Raw genomic sequence first — 18577 nt, 5'->3', positions numbered from 1 at the left:
CTGGATAGGTTTATTTTTGAACCATTCCATTGTAGATTTTCTTTATGTTTTGGATCATTGTCTTGTTGGAAGACAAATCTCCGTCCCAGTCTCAGGTCTTTTGCAGACTCCATCAGGTTTTCTTCCAGAATGGTCCTGTATTTGGCTCCATCCATCTAACCATCAATTTTAACCATCTTCCCTGTCCCTGCTGAAGAAAAGCAGGCCCAAACCATGATGCTGCCACCACCATGTTTGACAGTGGGGATGGTGTGTTCAGGGTGATGAGCTGTGTTCAGGGTGATGAGCTGTGTTCAGGGTGATGAGCTGTGTTGCTTTTATGCCAAACATAACGTTTTGCATTGTTGCCAAAAAGTTACATTTTGGTTTCATCTGACCAGAGCACCTTCTTCCACATGTTTGGTGTGTCTCCCAGGTGGCTTGTGGCAAACTTTAAACGACACTTTTTATGGATATCTTTAAGAAATGGCTTTCTTCTTGCCACTCTTCCATAAAGGCCAGATTTGTGCAATATACGACTGATTGTTGTCCTATGGACAGAGTCTCCCACCTCAGCTGTAGATCTCTGCAGTTCATCCAGAGTGATCATGGGCCTCTTGGCTGCATCTCTGATCAGTCTTCTCCTTGTATGAGCTGAAAGTTTAGAGGGACGGCCAGGTCTTGGTAGATTTGCAGTGGTCTGATACTCCTTCCATTTCAATATTATCGCTTGCACAGTGCTCCTTGGGTTGTTTAAAGCTTGGGAAATCTTTTTGTATCCAAATCCGGCTTTAAACTTCTTCACAGCAGTATCTCGGACCTGCCTGGTGTGTTCCTTGTTCTTCATGATGCTCTCTGCTCTTTTAACGGACCTCTGAGACTATCACAGTGCAGGTGCATTTATACAGAGACTTGATTACACACAGGTGGATTGTATTTATCATCATTAGTCATTTAGGTCAACATTGGATCATTCAGAGATCCTCACTGAACTTCTGGAGGGAGTTTGCTGCACTGAAAGTAAAGGGGCTGAATAATTTTGCACACCCAATTTTTCAGTTTTTGATTTGTTAAAAAAGTTTGAAATATCCAATAAATGTCGTTCCACTTCATGATTGTGTCCCACTTGTTGTTGATTCTTCACAAAAAAATACAGTTTTATATCTTTATGTTTGAAGCCTGAAATGTGGCAAAAGGTCGCAAAGTTCAAGGGGGCCGAATACTTTCGCAAGGCACTGTACCTCTCTCTCTCTCTACCTCTCTCTCTACCTCTCTCTACCTGACTCAATCAATGTCAACTCCTGTCCTGATGAATGATTGACACGGCTTGGGAACATAGTCATCAGGAACAATTACAAACATTGTCATTGAATTGCGACCTCAAGATTGTTTTACACTTAAGTGCACTTACTATCAGGAGTCAACTATATACTGTTGTTTTTTTTAACCTATACTGTATTATATACTGTAGTAGTATTTATAATCAAACTATAGCCTAGCCCCCACACCAGCTTCCAGTACTAGCCATAGAGAGACCGACTCACTCCTCTGATATAATGGCCATAGGAGAATCACATTTGAGTCAGTAGGATGAGGTAATGTTGATATAGACACAGCATAGGGCCTCGCTATTGCCTAAGACTGTCCTGAGGCCATTATGTTGACGTGTGTCCCAAGTGATCATCCCACTTATGTTGCTGCAATCGCAGCTGTTTTCTCTGCCATGTGGATCTAACAAAGGAAAAACAATTAACAATAACGCAAAGGATAAAAGATAGTGAAAGTTTCTGATCTGTCATTTACTGTGCTAACTAGTGATGAGAAGCAGTCGGGACACTATTGAACTACTATAATGTGGTTTACTGCCATGGTTTACTACTGCAGAAACATAATAAAAGCCTTCGGGTGTGGTTACACAGTTACTACAGGCGTGGTTACACAGTTACTACAGGCGTGGTTACACAGTTACTACAGGCGTGGTTACACAGTTACTACAGGCGTGGTTACACAGTTACTACAGGCGTGGTTACACAGTTACTACAGGTGTGGTTACACAGTTACTACAGGTGTGGTTACACAGTTACTACAGGCGTGGTTACACAGTTACTACAGGTGTGGTTACACAGTTACTACAGGTGTGGTTACACAGTTACTACAGGTGTGGTTACACAGTTACTACAGGCGTGGTTACACAGTTACTACAGGTGTGGTTACACAGTTACTACAGGCGTGGTTACACAGTTACTACAGGCGTGGTTACACAGTTACTACAGGTGTGGTTACACAGTTACTACAGGCGTGGTTACACAGTTACTACAGGCGTGGTTACACAGTTACTACAGGTGTGGTTACACAGTTACTACAGGTGTGGTTACACAGTTACTACAGGCGTGGTTACACAGTTACTACAGGCGTGGTTACACAGTTACTACAGGCGTGGTTACACAGTTACTACAGGCGTGGTTACACAGTTACTACAGGCGTGGTTACACAGTTACTACAGGCGTGGTTACACAGTTACTACAGGCGTGGTTACACAGTTACTACAGGCGTGGTTACACAGTTACTACAGGCGTGGTTACACAGTTACTACAGGCGTGGTTACACAGTTACTACAGGTGTGGTTACACAGTTACTACAGGTGTGGTTACACAGTTACTACAGGTGTGGTTACACAGTTACTACAGGTGTGGTTACACAGTTACTACAGGCGTGGTTACACAGTTACTACAGGCGTGGTTACACAGTTACTACAGGCGTGGTTACACAGTTACTACAGGCGTGGTTACACAGTTACTACAGGCGTGGTTACACAGTTACTACAGGTGTGGTTACACAGTTACTACAGGCGTGGTTACACAGTTACTACAGGTGTGGTTACACAGTTACTACAGGCGTGGTTACACAGTTACTACAGGCGTGGTTACACAGTTACTACAGGCGTGGTTACACAGTTACTACAGGCGTGGTTACACAGTTACTACAGGTGTGGTTACACATTTGTGGTCTGCTGAGCCGGGTACAGAAGTGCATTGGAGCACTGTGTCATCATTCCATTTCTGGTACCGTCTGCTCTGGCATAATGTCAGTGATCTCCAGAGGGCCCTGTTGGTTCACACACGATTCATCCAGATGTACAGGAAGGTAACCTCGGCGTAGTTAGTTACATGGAACTTGGGGCTCCCGAGTGGCCCAGCGGTCTTAAGGCACTGCATTTTAGTGCTAGATGCGTCACTACAGATCCTGGTTCGATTCCAGGCCGTATCATAACTGGCCGTGATTGGGAGTCCCATAGGGTGGCGCACAATTGGCCAAGCGTCGTCCAGGTTTGGGTTTGGACAGGGTAGGCCGTCATTGTAAATAAGAATTTGTTCTTAGCTGACTTGCCTATTTAAATAATAATACAATATGTAACTTGGGTTGTCTTGGTGTTATTAACATATAGTCCTAACTGGCAGTAATAACAATATCATGAGGATTCAAATCAGTGTTTTAGGATCCTCTGTGTGGACCAGTTCTCATTCACAAGGCGTGTGTGAGACAGAAATATCTCATTCTTAATATATTGCAAACTAGGAGCACATAATCACCAATGCTAGACAGCTCAGGGCTGCAGTAGCAAGCGTTGTACTGTGTATTAAAGAAAGCATTACGAAGAGTTAAACTTCTGAATGAGTCGACTGCTGTGTGGTACGAACGAGCCTTTTAGGGTGTTCAGTGTGGGTTGTTCTCACTATCGTTAGTTCCTCACCTAACATTCGCCGCTCTTACCTTTGTTGTTGTTTACAGTTTGGTGCAGTGGCTGAAGCACAGCAGGAAGGAGTACTGTGAATTATGCAAGCACAGATTTGCTTTCACACCAAGTAAGTACCCGTCCGTGGCATTGATTGACCTGTCAGTCTCAGAAATGTGCGCTGTTGCAAGAGGTTGACTTCAGACTGGGATGCTCTGTCATTGAATACACTCTTAGAAAAAAAGGGTTCAAATCAAATCAAATTGTATTTGTCACATACACATGGTTAGCAGATGTTAATGCGGGTGTAGCGAAATGCTTGTGCTTCTAGTTCCGACAATGCAGTAATAACCAACAAGTAATCTAACTAACAATTCCTAAACTACTGTCTTATACACAGTGTAAGGGGATAAAGAATATGTACATAAGGATATATGAATGAGTGATGGTACAGAGCAGCATAGGCAAGATACAGTAGATGGTATCGAGTACAGTATATACATATGAGATGGGTTCTACCTGGAACCCAAAGGGGTACTTCAAAATGTCTCAACCTCCTATTTTTGCTCTGTTATTTATAAATGATTGTCTCATCCCTCTATCTGCTCTGCTCCAGTCTACTCCCCAGACATGCCCCCGCGCCTGCCCATCCAGGACATCTGTGCTGGCCTGCTGACCAGTGTGGGCACGGCCATACGATACTGGTTTCACTACACACTGGTGGCCTTCGCATGGCTGGGGGTGGTCCCCCTCACTGCATGTGAGGAGACTGATCCACACACACACACACTAATGTGTCAACACTTTACTCTTAAGTACAGTATCACTCACATAAGGACCTGTACGCTAGCTCTTGTGTCCATGGTTTAATAGGATCAGAAGCGGGATTTGGGGATTTTCCCAGTTTTGTTAATCCTACTGGTGTGTTGTTTTGTGTGTCCACTGCCTACACTCTTAGAATGGGGTGGATTACAATACCAGCATTAAGTATACAGTTACTGCCCCTGCCTAAACACATTTGTCCTCAGTCCTAACCAAGATGTTCCTTCATGAAGGTCTACCTCTTTCTTCAGCATGTTCTCCCTTGGTGAGATGATGCCCATATCTCCTCTCTCTCTCTCTCTTCAGGTCGAATCTACAAGTGTCTGTTTACTGGCTCTGTGACCTCGCTCCTGACGCTGCCTTTGGACATGCTCTCCACGTGAGTCATTGCGTCATATCCTCCTCCTTCACCAATCAGACTCTACCTCCTTCCTGTATCAGATCACGTCATTGTTTATTCAAGCTTATGTGTCGGTCGCCTGGCTTTGGTCAGAGCTTACAGATGTTATTGCTTTATTCCCAGGTTCCCACACACATGCAACAAGATGTGCGAGTGCTTTTTTGTAGATCTTTGACATTTTCACATCCGGTCTCCCTGTAGAGATAACCTGCTGGCAGACTGTCTGCAGGGCTGTTTCGTGGTGACGTGTACACTGTGTGCGTTCATCAGTCTGGTGTGGCTCAGGGAGCAGATAGTCCATGGTGGTCCCCCCCTGTGGCTGGAGCACCACCAGCAGCCCCAGCCCAACGCAGCCGGACAACAGCCCAACGAGGTAACACACACACACACACATTCATCACACACATACACACACATACACACACACACATTTACAGCCCCTCCATCCACATTGCTCCCCTGCAGGCTGCCGGTCAAGGAGCAGCTGATGAACCCCCTGCCCCTGCCAACCCCCCAGCTCATGAGGCAGAGCCAGAGCCCCCGGATGGCCCGCCAGAACAGGGGGAGGAGCCAGAACTAGACAACGAGGAAGAGGAGGGGGTGGCTGCCGAAGATGTGGATGCCAACAACGGGGCTCAAGGTAGGAGACTAGGGCCAGCACTCATCAGATGGCTAACATGGCAACAGCAATACTCAAAGTTATAGTATGAGATCTCTCTCCCTCTTATTTCCCTCTCTCTCTCCCTCTGTCTCTTTCTCTGTCTGTAGATGATATGAACTGGAATGCTCTAGAATGGGACAGAGCAGCAGAGGAGCTCACATGGGAGAGGGTGAGACTGGTTTAGTTTCTCCAACACATCTGTCCTGAATCAAACACATGACACTGCACTGTCCATCATCATCATCACCTCTTAATATCTCTCTCTTTACCTCTCAGATGCTTGGACTCGATGGCTCCTTGGTGTTCTTAGTACGTATCTATTAGCACACAGTATGGAGTGGTATTAACACACAGTATGGAGTGGTATTAGCACACAGTATGGAGTGGTATTAGCACACAGTATGGAGTGGTATTAGCACACAGTATGGAGTGGTATTAGCACACAGTATGGAGTGGTATTAGCACACAGTATGGAGTGGTATTAGCACACAGTATGGAGTGGTATTAGCACACAGTATGGAGTGGTATTAGCACACAGTATGGAGTGGTATTAGCACACAGTATGGAGTGGTATTAGCACACAGTATGGAGTGGTATTAGCACACAGTATGGAGTGGTATTAGCACACAGTATGGAGTGGTATTGCATTGAAGGGGTTGTCTGGTCTATAAGCAGTAGCACTAGGATGGAGTGAGGTGACGTTTTGCTTTGTGTCTCGTCTTCCAGGAGCATGTGTTCTGGGTTGTGTCTCTGAACACTCTCTTCATCCTGGTCTTCGGTGAGTCCATAAATGAACACTAACTCCCCTTAAAGCAGTACCCTTCTTACAATGAACTAGCCAGGTATGGTGGTAGGGCTCAGTAGAAGGCTGTGAGGTTTGATCCATCACTGTTCTCTTCCAGCGTTCTGTCCATACCACATTGGTCACTTCTCTGTCATGGGCCTTGGCTTTGAGGAATATGTAAGAAACATTCTCTAATACACCACTCCTGACTCTGTGCAAAACATAATGTTATACAGTACAAATATATTGTATTTACAAAGATTGCATTATTTAATCGATATAGTCAAGACTGGTCTGTTTTACTTTCTGCGTTCAACAAAGTTGGCCTCACCAACATGGCAAATATGGTTGAATGCTCTTGTCTTGTCCTCTAGGTCCAAGCCTCCCAATTCGAGGGCCTGATCACAACCATCGTAGGGTACATCCTGTTGGCCATGACGCTCATCCTCTGTCATGTATCCTTCCGCCTACTGACCGGGATCCCTTCCGGTGACCGTGCAGTGTTTCCATGGAGACCTTTCCACTGTTTTTGTGTGTTTGTCCTTAACTTGTGTCTCTCAGGGGTTCGCTGCTCTGGTCAGGTTCCAGCGGTCCCGCCGTCTACTAGGGGTCTGCTACATCGTTGTCAAGGTAACATTTCGGTTTTAAATCTAATATATCATATTACTGTAAACCCGAAACGAAGAACGACGTGACTATAAATTGAAATCTATATGAATGACGGAAGGTCAACTTACATTTTTTTTTTTGTATATCTCCCATTGACATCAATGCATGATTTTGGGAATTGCCTGAGTTTCCCCTGGGGCTTCATAGTCCCTGAGGTCATGTGTCTGTCCATGGTGTTTATCGTGGTGTGTGTTCCAGGTCTCACTGCTTGTTGTCGTGGAGATAGGAGTCTTCCCCCTCATCTGTGGCTGGTGGCTCGACATCTGCTCTTTAGTACGTACAGACGTTTATATCTATCCCTCTTTCTCTCTCTCTCCCCCTTTTCTCTTCCAACCTTGCTCTCCATTTCCCCCCCCCCAGCCTACCAGTCTCTTTCTTTAACCGTTCCCACCTCTTCTTCCGTCCGTTCTGCAGGAGATGTTTGATGCGTCTCTGAAGGACAGAGAGCTGAGTTTTAAATCTGCTCCAGGCACCACCATGTTCCTGCACTGGCTGGTGGGAATGGTCTACGTCTTCTACTTCGCTTCCTTCATCCTCTTACTGAGAGAGGTAGGGGACAGGGATCGGGACTCCATGTCTATTTCCATTTGATCTTATCAATATTTGGGGAATAAAGCCGTTAACGCAATTTCTCACATCATTAATTTGACGGACACGAAAAGATCCCACCATATTGAACAAACAAATTGTCTGTCGACATTTCCTGTTTCCATCAGCTCGGTTTCGCCTTTTCTTATGTTCATTCGCCCACGTGAATTGGCTGTATGGAAACCTGGTTGTAGAGCATGTCCCAAATGACACCTCATATAGTGCACTACATTAACTCTACATCCCAAATGGCACACTATTCGCTTTATAGTGCACTACTTTTAACCAGAGACCTATGGGCCCTGGTCAAACGTAGTGCACTATATAGGGAACATCATCAACCATGTGTCGTTAACTAGTGATTATGATTGATTGTTTTTTATAAGCGAAGTTTAATGATAGCTAGCAACTTACCTTGGCTTCTTACTGCATTCGCGTAACAGGCAGTCTCCTCGTGGAGTGCAATGTAATCAGGTGGTTAGAGCGTTGGACTGAATCCCCGAGCCTGAACAAGGCAGTTAACCCAACGCTCCCAGGCCGCCATTGAAAAGAAGAATGTGTTCTTAACTGACTTGCCTTGTTAAATAAAAGTGTAAAAAAAAATCGGCCAACTCGGTGTCCAAAAATACCGATTTCCAATTGTTATGAAAACTTGAAATCTGCCCTAGTTAATCGGCCATTCCGATGAATCGGACGACCTCTAATATACACACACAAAAAGTATGTGGACACCCCTTCAAATGAGTGGATTCAGCTATTTCAGCCTCATCCGTTGCTGACCGGTGTATAAATCGAGCGTACCGCCATGCAATCTCCATAGACAAATATTGGCAGTAGAAAGGCCTTACTCAAGATGCTCAGTGACTTTCAACGTGGCACCGTTGTCGGTGCTCGTCAGCTGCCCCGGTCAACTGTAAGTTCTGTTATTGTGATGTGGAAACGTCTAGGAGCAACAACGGCTCAGCCGCGAAGTGGTAGGCCACACAAGCTCACAGAACGGGATCGCCGAGTGCTGAAGCTACCAAGTTCCAAACTGCCTCTGGAAGCAACGTCAGCACAAGAACATTTTGTCGGGAGCTTCATGAAATGGGTTTCCATGGCCGAGCAGCCGCACACAAGCCTAAGATCACCATCCGCAATGCCAAGCGTCGGCCGGAGTGGTGTAAAGCTCGCCGCCATTGACAGACTCTGGATCAGTGGAAAAACATTCTCTCACCACCACTAGGGCTGTGAAAGTAAGTTGAATAGTCTTTATTTTACATGTGTTAATGAAACACATCATTGCTGTGTGTATTAGCTAGAGTATTCAAATGTGTATTGGCCCAACGGAAACGCGTTCTCTGGAGTGACGAATCACGCTTCACCACCTGGCAGTACGACCGATGAATCTGTGTTTGGCAGATGTCAGGAGAACGCTACCTTCCCGAATGCATAGTGCCAACTGCAAAGTTAATGGTCTGGGGCTGTTTTACATGGTTCAGGCCCCTTAGTTCCAGTGAAGGGAAATCTTAACACGACAGCATACAATTACATTATAGACGATTATGTGCTTCCAACTTTATGGCAACAGTTTGGGGAAGGCCCTTTCCTGTTTCAGCATGACAATACCCCCGTGCACAAAGCAAGGTCCATACAGAAATGGTTTGTCGATCATTGGGGAGGAACTTGACTGGCCTGCACAGAGCCCTGACCTCAACCCCATCGAACCCATTTCGGATGAATTGGAACACTGACGGCGAGCCAGGCCTAATCGTCCAAAATCAGTGCCCATCCTCACTAATGCTCTTGTGGCTGAATGGAAGCAAATCCCTGCAGCACTTTTCCAACTTCTAGTGGAAAGCCTTCCCAGAAGAGTGGAGGCTGTTATAGCAGGAAAGGGAGGGATCAACTCTATATTAATGCCCAGCATTTTGGAATGAGATGTTCGATGTGGTGTCCACATATTATTGGCCATGTAGTGTATGTTGTGTGGACCTCCCACTACGAATACAGCATGCAGTTTATTTGTTTACAGGTCAAATGTTATGATGAACTTCACAGGGTGGTGAAAGTGCACAGCGATGAGCGGTGATGCTCCTTTCCGAAAAATACTGAGTGTCTTATTCTGGTGACGTGATGATTGATGCTTCACTAGCCTACCTGCAGAGTATCCGTGAGCTGTTGGCTAGAGCGCGCGTGCCACAAACCTTCGCTATTTTACGCAACAGTTTTATTTGAAATGCCGATGGAAACGCATTAAACTTTGGGTTTTTATTCGGTACATGAAAATGGAACTTATGTGCAGTGCACTACGTCATCACGCACTGCTTATTATCCAGAGAATGTGTATACTTTCGTCATTACATTTACATTTACATTTAAGTCATTTGGCAGACGCTCTTATCCAGAGCGACTTACAAATTGGTGAATTCACCTTATGACATCCAGTGGAACAGCCACTTTACAATAGTGCATCTAAATCATTTAAGGGGGGGGGGGGTGAGAAGGATTACTTTATCCTATCCTAGGTATATGCGGGATTCTAGAATATTCACTTAAATCTGTTACCAATTGGATGGAAGCGTAGCCATTGACTGGTTTGTTGTAGTGTACTGTTGATTAATTCCTGACTATAGTGTGTTGCTGTGTTGGGTCAGGTGCTGAGGCCTGGGGTTCTGTGGTTTCTGAGAAACCTGAACGATCCAGACTTCAACCCAGTCCAGGAGATGATCCACCTACCCATCTACAGACACATCCGCAGGTTCATCCTGTCTGTGGTACGTACATCTACAGACACCTCCGCAGGTTCATCCTGTCTGTGGTACGTACATCTACAGACACCTCCGCAGGTTCATCCTGTCTGTGGTACGTACATCTACAGACACCTCCGCAGGTTCATCCTGTCTGTGGTACGTATAGTGCATTCGGAAAGTATTCAGACCCCATGACTTTTTCCACATTTTGTTACATTACAGCCTTATTCGAAAATGGATTAAATAAATCAAAATGAATCTACAGACAGTACCCCATAATGACATCACAACACCCCATAATGACGAAGCAAAAACATCTAGAGAACATTTAGTTAATATTATTTTTTCAACTACAATATCACATTTCCATAAGTATTCAGACCCTTTACTCAGTACTTTGTTGAAGCACCTTTGGCAGCCATCACATCCTCGAGTCTTCTTGGGTATGACGCTGCAAGCTTTGCACACCTATATTTGGGGAGTTTCTCCCATTTTCCTCTGCAGATCCTCTCAAGCTCTGTCAGGTTGGATGGGGAGAGTCGCTGCACAACTATTTTCAGGTCTCTCCAGAGATGTTCAATCGGGTTCAAGTCCGGGCTCTGGCTAGGCAACTCAAGGACATTCAAAGTCTTGTCCTGAAGCCACTCCTGTGTTGTCTTGTCTGTATGTTTAGGGTTGTTGTCCTGTTGGAAGGTAAACCTTCGCCCCAGTCTGGGGTCCTGAGCACTCTGGAGCAGGTTTTCATCAAGGACCTCTCTGTACTTTCCCTTGATCCTGACTAGTCTCCCAGTCCCTGCCTCTGAAAAACATCCCCACAGCATGATGCTGCCACCACCATGCTTCATCGTAGGGATGGTGCCAGGTTTCCTCCAGACATGATGCTGCCACCACCGTGCTTCACCATAGGGATGGTGCCAGGTTTCCTCCAGACATGATGCTGCCACCACCATGCTTCGCCGTAGGGATGGTGCCAGGTTTCCTCCGGACGGGATGCTTGGCATTCAGTCCAAAGTGTTTAATTTTGGTTTCATCAGACCAGAGAATCTTGTTTCTCATGGTCTGAGAGTCCTTTAGGTGCCTTTTGGCAAACTCCAAGCTGGCTGTCATGTGCCTTTTACTGAGGAGTGACTTCCTTCCGCCTGGCCACTCTTCCATAATTGGTGGAGTGCTGCAGAGATGGTTGTCCTTCTGGAAGATTCTCTCGTCTCCACAGAGGAACTCTAGAGCTCTGTCAGGCTCTTCTCCCCCGATTGCTCAGTTTGGCTGGGCGGCCAGCTCTAGGTAGTGTCTGGTTCCAAACTTCTTCCATTAAATGAATGATGGAGGCCACTGAGTTCTTGGGGACCTTTAATGCTGCAGAAATGTTTTGGTCCCCTTCCCCAGATCTGTGCCTCGAAAGAATCCTGTTTCGGAGCTCTAAAAACAATTCCTTCAACCTCATGGCTTGGTTATTGCTCTGACATGCACTGTCAACTGTGGGACATTATATAGACAGATGTGTGCCTTTCCAAATCATGTCCAATCAATTACATTTACCACAGGTGGACTCCAATCAAGTTGTAGAAACATCAAGGATGATCAATGGAAACAGGATGCACCAGAGCTCACAATACTTATGTAAAATGTTTTTTAGTTTTTATAGATTTATACAAAAATTTCTATTGGGTATTTTGGAAAAATGCTGTAATGTAACAAAATGTGGAAAAATTTAAGGGGCCCAAATGCACTGTACATCTACAGACACCTCCGGCAGCAGGGTTTCCGTTGGCCGGTAATTGCCGACTTTTGGCCGAAAAGCATATTCCATGATTGAAATACCAAGCAATCACATGTGTAGTAAAAACATTTTTTTACAATTCAATTTTTTTTTTAAACCAATGGCCAAGATTAGAGCTGCAATTTGTATTTCTGAACTGGTAATTAAAATGCACTTCCCATTTGCCATTCAAGTACAAAGGCAACTTAACAGGCTGGGGCGGCAGGGTAGCCTCGTGGTTAGAGTGTTGGACTAGTAACTGGAAGGTTGCAAGTTCAAACCCCTGAGCTGACAAGGTACAAATCTGTCGTTCTGCCCCTGAACAGGCAGTTAACCCACTGTTCCTAGGCCGTCATTGAAAATAAGAATTTGTTCTTAGCTGACTTGCCTAGTAAAATAAAGGTAAAATAAAAATAAATTCAGTGCGTCACAGCACTTTACAATGAGCTGGAGGCAGTATGCATTTTGAAAACGTACTTAATTGTTTGAAACCTGAAGGTTTTACTACATATTCTGAGGCATATCTTACCTTGCTTAAAGTAGCCTAGCCAAAATCACACCAAACATGCAGACCATTGAAACCAGTAGTCTGTTTCTCTCATGTTCTATTGATTTTCATTGTCTAGTAGCCAAAGGCACAATCCTAGTCATATTAGCAACCAATGCTAGTTGTTGCGTCAACAGTCATATTAGCAACCAATGCTAGTTGTTGCGTCAACAGTCATATTAGCAACCAATGCTAGTTGTTGCGTCAACAGACATATTAGCAACCAATGCTAGTTGTTGCGTCAACAGTCATATTAGCAACCAATGCTAGTTGTTGCGTCAACAGTCATATTAGCAACCAATGCTAGTTGTTGCGTCAACAGTCATATTAGCAACCAATGCTAGTTGTTGCGTCAACAGTCATATTAGCAACCAATGCTAGGTGTTGCGTCAACAGTCATATTAGCAACCAATGCTAGGTGTTGCGTCAACAGTCATATTAGCAACCAATGCTAGGTGTTGCGTCAACAGTCATATTAGCAACCAATGCTAGTTGATGCGTCAACAGTCATATTAGCAACCAATGCTAGTTGTTGCGTCAACAGTCATATTAGCAACCAATGCTAGTTGTTGCGTCAACAGTCATATTAGCAACCAATGCTAGTTGTTGCGTCAACAGTCATATTAGCAACCAATGCTAGTTGTTGCGTCAACAGTCATATTAGCAACCAATGCTAGTTGTTGCGTCTTTAGATCTCTTCTTTCTACATTTCTAACCACCGCTACCTGCCGCCACATGAAACAGCTCAAAATGTGTTTTCCTCTAAGTGCATTATGGGGCGAACATTCGTGTATAGCTTACTGCCTTGTGTGCATTGCCACGCGTATAATGTGAAGAAATAATAGCTTATCAAAGTGATATGCTAAACATTCTGATCTGTTGCATGAGCTTTTTTACGTTTTGGGGTGTGGCAAAGGACTACTGGCTGGATGAATTATGGATCTATCGTCCCACAACTATCCCAGAGTCTGTTTTGGACAGGTTATTTCTTTCTCGCACAGAACGATAAGCTGACCAATAGAATAGGTCAACTTTTCTACTATGGCGGATAGTAGATTGACGTAGGCTAGTAATTTTGCTGTTCGTTACCTGTTGGATGAGGAAAAGTAAATGTGGGCAGTTATTCTAACATGTGCAGCAAGTAGGTTTCAAGTTTGGGGAAGCTAATTTTCACCATAAAAATGCATTTCATGCATCCTCCATTTGCAGACTTGTGTAAGATATATTCTACTATTCATAATGTGAAGAGTAGATTGGATAGTCATAATTTAGGCTAATAATAGAACTAAATCACTGTGTGTAAAAATACTGTTGAATGCAGGGTATAGTGACTTAGTGGGTCTAGGCTACATATCTGCTTTCGTACAGGAAAATTGTGGCCTTTTTTAATAAACACATTTTATGTAATTCTGCTACACTTTTTATATGACTGGAGACATTAGCAGAATATTTTTTAATATGACAGAGAAGCCTACTCTGCTGACACATAAAGACAACGTTGTCTGATCTATATATTGGGCCAACGAGAAGGGGAGAAACAAATTCAATATGACGTCCCCATCTAACCTGTAGGCCAACGAGAAGGGGAGAAACAAATTCAATATGACCTCCCATCTAACCTGGAGGAGGAAATGATTGTCCAAAATCAAACACAAGTGCCAGTGACCCAATGCTAAAGACATGAATATACAGTCACTGGGGTTCTGGCCCATGTTCTCCACTGGTGCCAATAGGATAGGCTACTTTTCGCTCAATTAAGTAGATCATTTTGATAACTAAAAGACAGATTGGAGTCTTCTCTTTACAGCAATAGCCAATTGTTTTCTAAACTGTTTTTCCGCGATTGTATTTTTAAATATTACGATATGCCTGGCTGGGTCTCTCTGCTTTTCACTGACTGTCAAAACTCATCACACATCTTCTTGGTATTTACCACACGCTCTGCCTAAATTGCAGGCCCTTCCGACTGGGCTATGCCATTTAAAACAATCTACATATTATACAATTAATGATATTCTGTGGCCAAAACGTGCTGTTTGGTGTAGTAGGCTATTTTGAATTTTGAAGGAAAAAAAATCTGTATAGACAGCAAAAAGCTAATTAGGCTATATAATTTTGACAATTTTAATGAAATCTACTTTAAGGAAAGCTTCCCCGAGCCTTATGGATACACCACCTATATATTCTAACATCTTCTATTTGCTCATCGGAATTCGGTAAGAATGACGCACGCCATTGCATCCGACTGGCATGTTTTGTGAAGATGAATAACCATAAACTAAATGTGATTTCTGTCATTCTGAGAACCGTGGGTGGACGCCCTAATCAGGCTACGCAAACAATGCATATGGCTCCTGTATATTTCTTAATTGTCCAGCAAATAAAAATGCTGCCTCTGCAGGTTCACCCTGTCTGTGCTCCGTCCATCTACAGACAGATTTGTTGGTAAAAAAGTAGTCACATACAGCTATGGTTCTGCTTTGGTTGTGTGCTGATCATTAAAGGTGTATGATATGTCCTCTCCTAGGTGGTGTTTGGCTCTATCGTTCTCCTGATGTTGTGGCTGCCCATCAGGATGATCAAGCTCCTCCTCCCTGCCTTCCTCCCCTACAACGTCATGCTTTACAGGTACACTCCTTCCTCCCCTACAACGTAATGCTTTACAGGGACGCTCCTTCCTCCCCTACAACGTCATGCTTTACAGGGACGCTCCTTCCTCCCCTACAACGTCATGCTTTACAGGGACGCTCCTTCCTCCCCTACAACGTCACGCTTTACAGGGACTCTCCTTCCTGTCCTACAACGTCATGCTTTACAGGGACGCTCCTTCCTGTCCTACAACGTCATGCTTTACAGGGACGCTCCTTCCTGTCCTACAACGTCACGCTTTACAGGGACGCTCCTTCCTCCCCTACAACGTCATGCTTTACAGGGACGCTCCTTCCTCCCCTACAACGTCATGCTTTACAGGGACGCTCCTTCCTCCCCTACAACGTCATGCTTTACAGGGACGCTCCTTCCTCCCCTACAACGTCACGCTTTACAGGGACTCTCCTTCCTGTCCTACAACGTCATGCTTTACAGGGACGCTCCTTCCTCCCCTACAACGTCATGCTTTACAGGGACGCTCCTTCCTGTCCTACAACGTCATGCTTTACAGGGACGCTCCTTCCTCCCCTACAACGTCATGCTTTACAGGTACACTCCTTCCTCCCCTACAACGTCATGCTTTACAGGGACGCTCCTTCCTCCCCTACAACGTCATGCTTTACAGGGACTCTCCTTCCTGTCCTACAACGTCATGCTTTACAGGGACGCTCCTTCCTGTCCTACAACGTCATGCTTTACAGGGACGCTCCTTCCTGTCCTACAACGTCATGCTTTACAGTGACGCTCCTTCCTCCCCTACAACGTCATGCTTTACAGGTACACTCCTTTCTGTCCTACAACATCATGCTTTACAGGGACGCTCCTTCCTCCCCTACAACGTCATGCTTTACAGGTACGCTCCTTTCTGTCCTACAACGTCATGCTTTACAGGGACGCTCCTTCCTCCCCTACAACGTCATGCTTTACAGGGACGCTCCTTCCTCCCCTACAACGTCACGCTTTACAGGGACGCTCCTTCCTCCCCTACAACGTCACGCTTTACAGGGACGCTCCTTCCTCCCCTACAACGTCACGCTTTACAGGGACGCTCTTTCCTCCCCTACAACGTCACGCTTTCCAGGGACGCTCCTTCCTCCCCTACAACGTCACGCTTTACAGGTACACTCCTTCCTCCCCTACAACGTCACGCTTTACAGGGACGCTCTTTCCTCCCCTACAACGTCACGCTTTACAGGGACGCTCCTTCCTCCCCTACAACGTCACGCTTTACAGGGACGCTCTTTCCTCCCCTACAACGTCACGCTTTACAGGGACGCTCCTTCCTCCCCTACAACGTCATGCTTTACAGGTACACTCCTTTCTGTCCTACAACGTCATGCTTTACAGGGACACTCCTTCCTCCCCTACAACGTCATGCTTTACAGGGACGCTCCTTCCTGTCCTACAACGTCATGCTTTACAGGGACGCTCCTTCCTCCCCTACAACGTCATGCTTTACAGGTACACTCCTTTCTGTCCTACAACATCATGCTTTACAGGGACGCTCCTTCCTCCCCTACAACGTCACGCTTTACAGGGACGCTCTTTCCTCCCCTACAACATCATGCTTTACAGGGACGCTCCTTCCTCCCCTACAACGTCATGCTTTACAGGGACGCTCCTTTCTGTCCTACAACGTCATGCTTTACAGGGACGCTCCTTCCTGTCCTACAACGTCATGCTTTACAGGGACGCTCCTTCCTCCCCTACAACGTCATGCTTTACAGGTACACTCCTTCCTCCCCTACAACGTCATGCTTTACAGGGACGCTCCTTCCTCCCCTACAACGTCATGCTTTACAGGGACTCTCCTTCCTGTCCTACAACGTCATGCTTTACAGGGACGCTCCTTCCTGTCCTACAACGTCATGCTTTACAGGGACGCTCCTTCCTGTCCTACAACGTCATGCTTTACAGTGACGCTCCTTCCTCCCCTACAACGTCATGCTTTACAGGTACACTCCTTTCTGTCCTACAACATCATGCTTTACAGGGACGCTCCTTCCTCCCCTACAACGTCATGCTTTACAGGTACGCTCCTTTCTGTCCTACAACGTCATGCTTTACAGGGACGCTCCTTCCTCCCCTACAACGTCATGCTTTACAGGGACGCTCCTTCCTCCCCTACAACGTCACGCTTTACAGGGACGCTCCTTCCTCCCCTACAACGTCACGCTTTACAGGGACGCTCCTTCCTCCCCTACAACGTCACGCTTTACAGGGACGCTCTTTCCTCCCCTACAACGTCACGCTTTCCAGGGACGCTCCTTCCTCCCCTACAACGTCACGCTTTACAGGTACACTCCTTCCTCCCCTACAACGTCACGCTTTACAGGGACGCTCTTTCCTCCCCTACAACGTCACGCTTTACAGGGACGCTCCTTCCTCCCCTACAACGTCACGCTTTACAGGGACGCTCTTTCCTCCCCTACAACGTCACGCTTTACAGGGACGCTCCTTCCTCCCCTACAACGTCATGCTTTACAGGTACACTCCTTTCTGTCCTACAACGTCATGCTTTACAGGGACACTCCTTCCTCCCCTACAACGTCATGCTTTACAGGGACGCTCCTTCCTGTCCTACAACGTCATGCTTTACAGGGACGCTCCTTCCTCCCCTACAACGTCATGCTTTACAGGTACACTCCTTTCTGTCCTACAACATCATGCTTTACAGGGACGCTCCTTCCTCCCCTACAACGTCACGCTTTACAGGGACGCTCTTTCCTCCCCTACAACATCATGCTTTACAGGGACGCTCCTTCCTCCCCTACAACGTCACGCTTTACAGGGACGCTCCTTTCTGTCCTACAACGTCATGCTTTACAGGGACGCTCCTTCCTGTCCTACAACGTCACGCTTTACAGGGACGCTCCTTCCTCCCCTACAACGTCACGCTTTACAGGGACGCTCCTTCCTCCCCTACAACGTCATGCTTTACAGGGACACTCCTTCCTGTCCTACAACGTCACGCTTTACAGGTACGCTCCTTCCTCCCCTACAACGTCATGCTTTACAGGGACGCTCCTTCCTCCCCTACAACGTCATGCTTTACAGGGACACTCTTTCCTCCCCTACAACGTCATACTTTACAGGGACGCTCCTTCCTCCCCTACAACGTCATGCTTTACAGGTACACTCCTTTCTGTCCTACAACATCATGCTTTACAGGGACGCTCCTTCCTGTCCTACAACGTCATGCTTTACAGGGACTCTCCCTCCTCCCCTACAACGTCATGCTTTACAGGGACACTCCT

The 18577-nt window shown here is 45.9% G+C and overlaps 1 protein-coding gene across 1 annotated transcript in view; it reads left to right on the top strand.

Annotated features, from left to right (window-relative positions):
* Positions 1-18577, top strand: part of LOC135517147 (E3 ubiquitin-protein ligase MARCHF6-like) — a 37392-nt gene that overhangs the window by 1555 nt on the left and 17260 nt on the right. Inside the window, exons 3-17 of the mRNA XM_064941189.1 lie at positions 3769-3842; positions 4329-4472; positions 4841-4913; positions 5136-5307; positions 5400-5574; positions 5703-5764; positions 5872-5904; positions 6322-6373; positions 6498-6556; positions 6754-6834; positions 6941-7009; positions 7247-7321; positions 7463-7597; positions 10273-10392; positions 15199-15299. Coding sequence (XP_064797261.1) covers positions 3769-3842; positions 4329-4472; positions 4841-4913; positions 5136-5307; positions 5400-5574; positions 5703-5764; positions 5872-5904; positions 6322-6373; positions 6498-6556; positions 6754-6834; positions 6941-7009; positions 7247-7321; positions 7463-7597; positions 10273-10392; positions 15199-15299 — 1425 coding nt within the window. The remainder of the gene's footprint in view (positions 1-3768; positions 3843-4328; positions 4473-4840; positions 4914-5135; positions 5308-5399; positions 5575-5702; positions 5765-5871; positions 5905-6321; positions 6374-6497; positions 6557-6753; positions 6835-6940; positions 7010-7246; positions 7322-7462; positions 7598-10272; positions 10393-15198; positions 15300-18577) is intronic.

This window comes from Oncorhynchus masou, chromosome 28 (genome assembly GCF_036934945.1).
Source record: "Oncorhynchus masou masou isolate Uvic2021 chromosome 28, UVic_Omas_1.1, whole genome shotgun sequence".
In the NCBI taxonomy this organism is placed as follows: domain Eukaryota; kingdom Metazoa; phylum Chordata; class Actinopteri; order Salmoniformes; family Salmonidae; genus Oncorhynchus; species Oncorhynchus masou.
The sequence above is the reverse complement of the archived record's forward strand: the minus strand, read 5'-3'. Positions and strand labels throughout refer to the sequence as shown.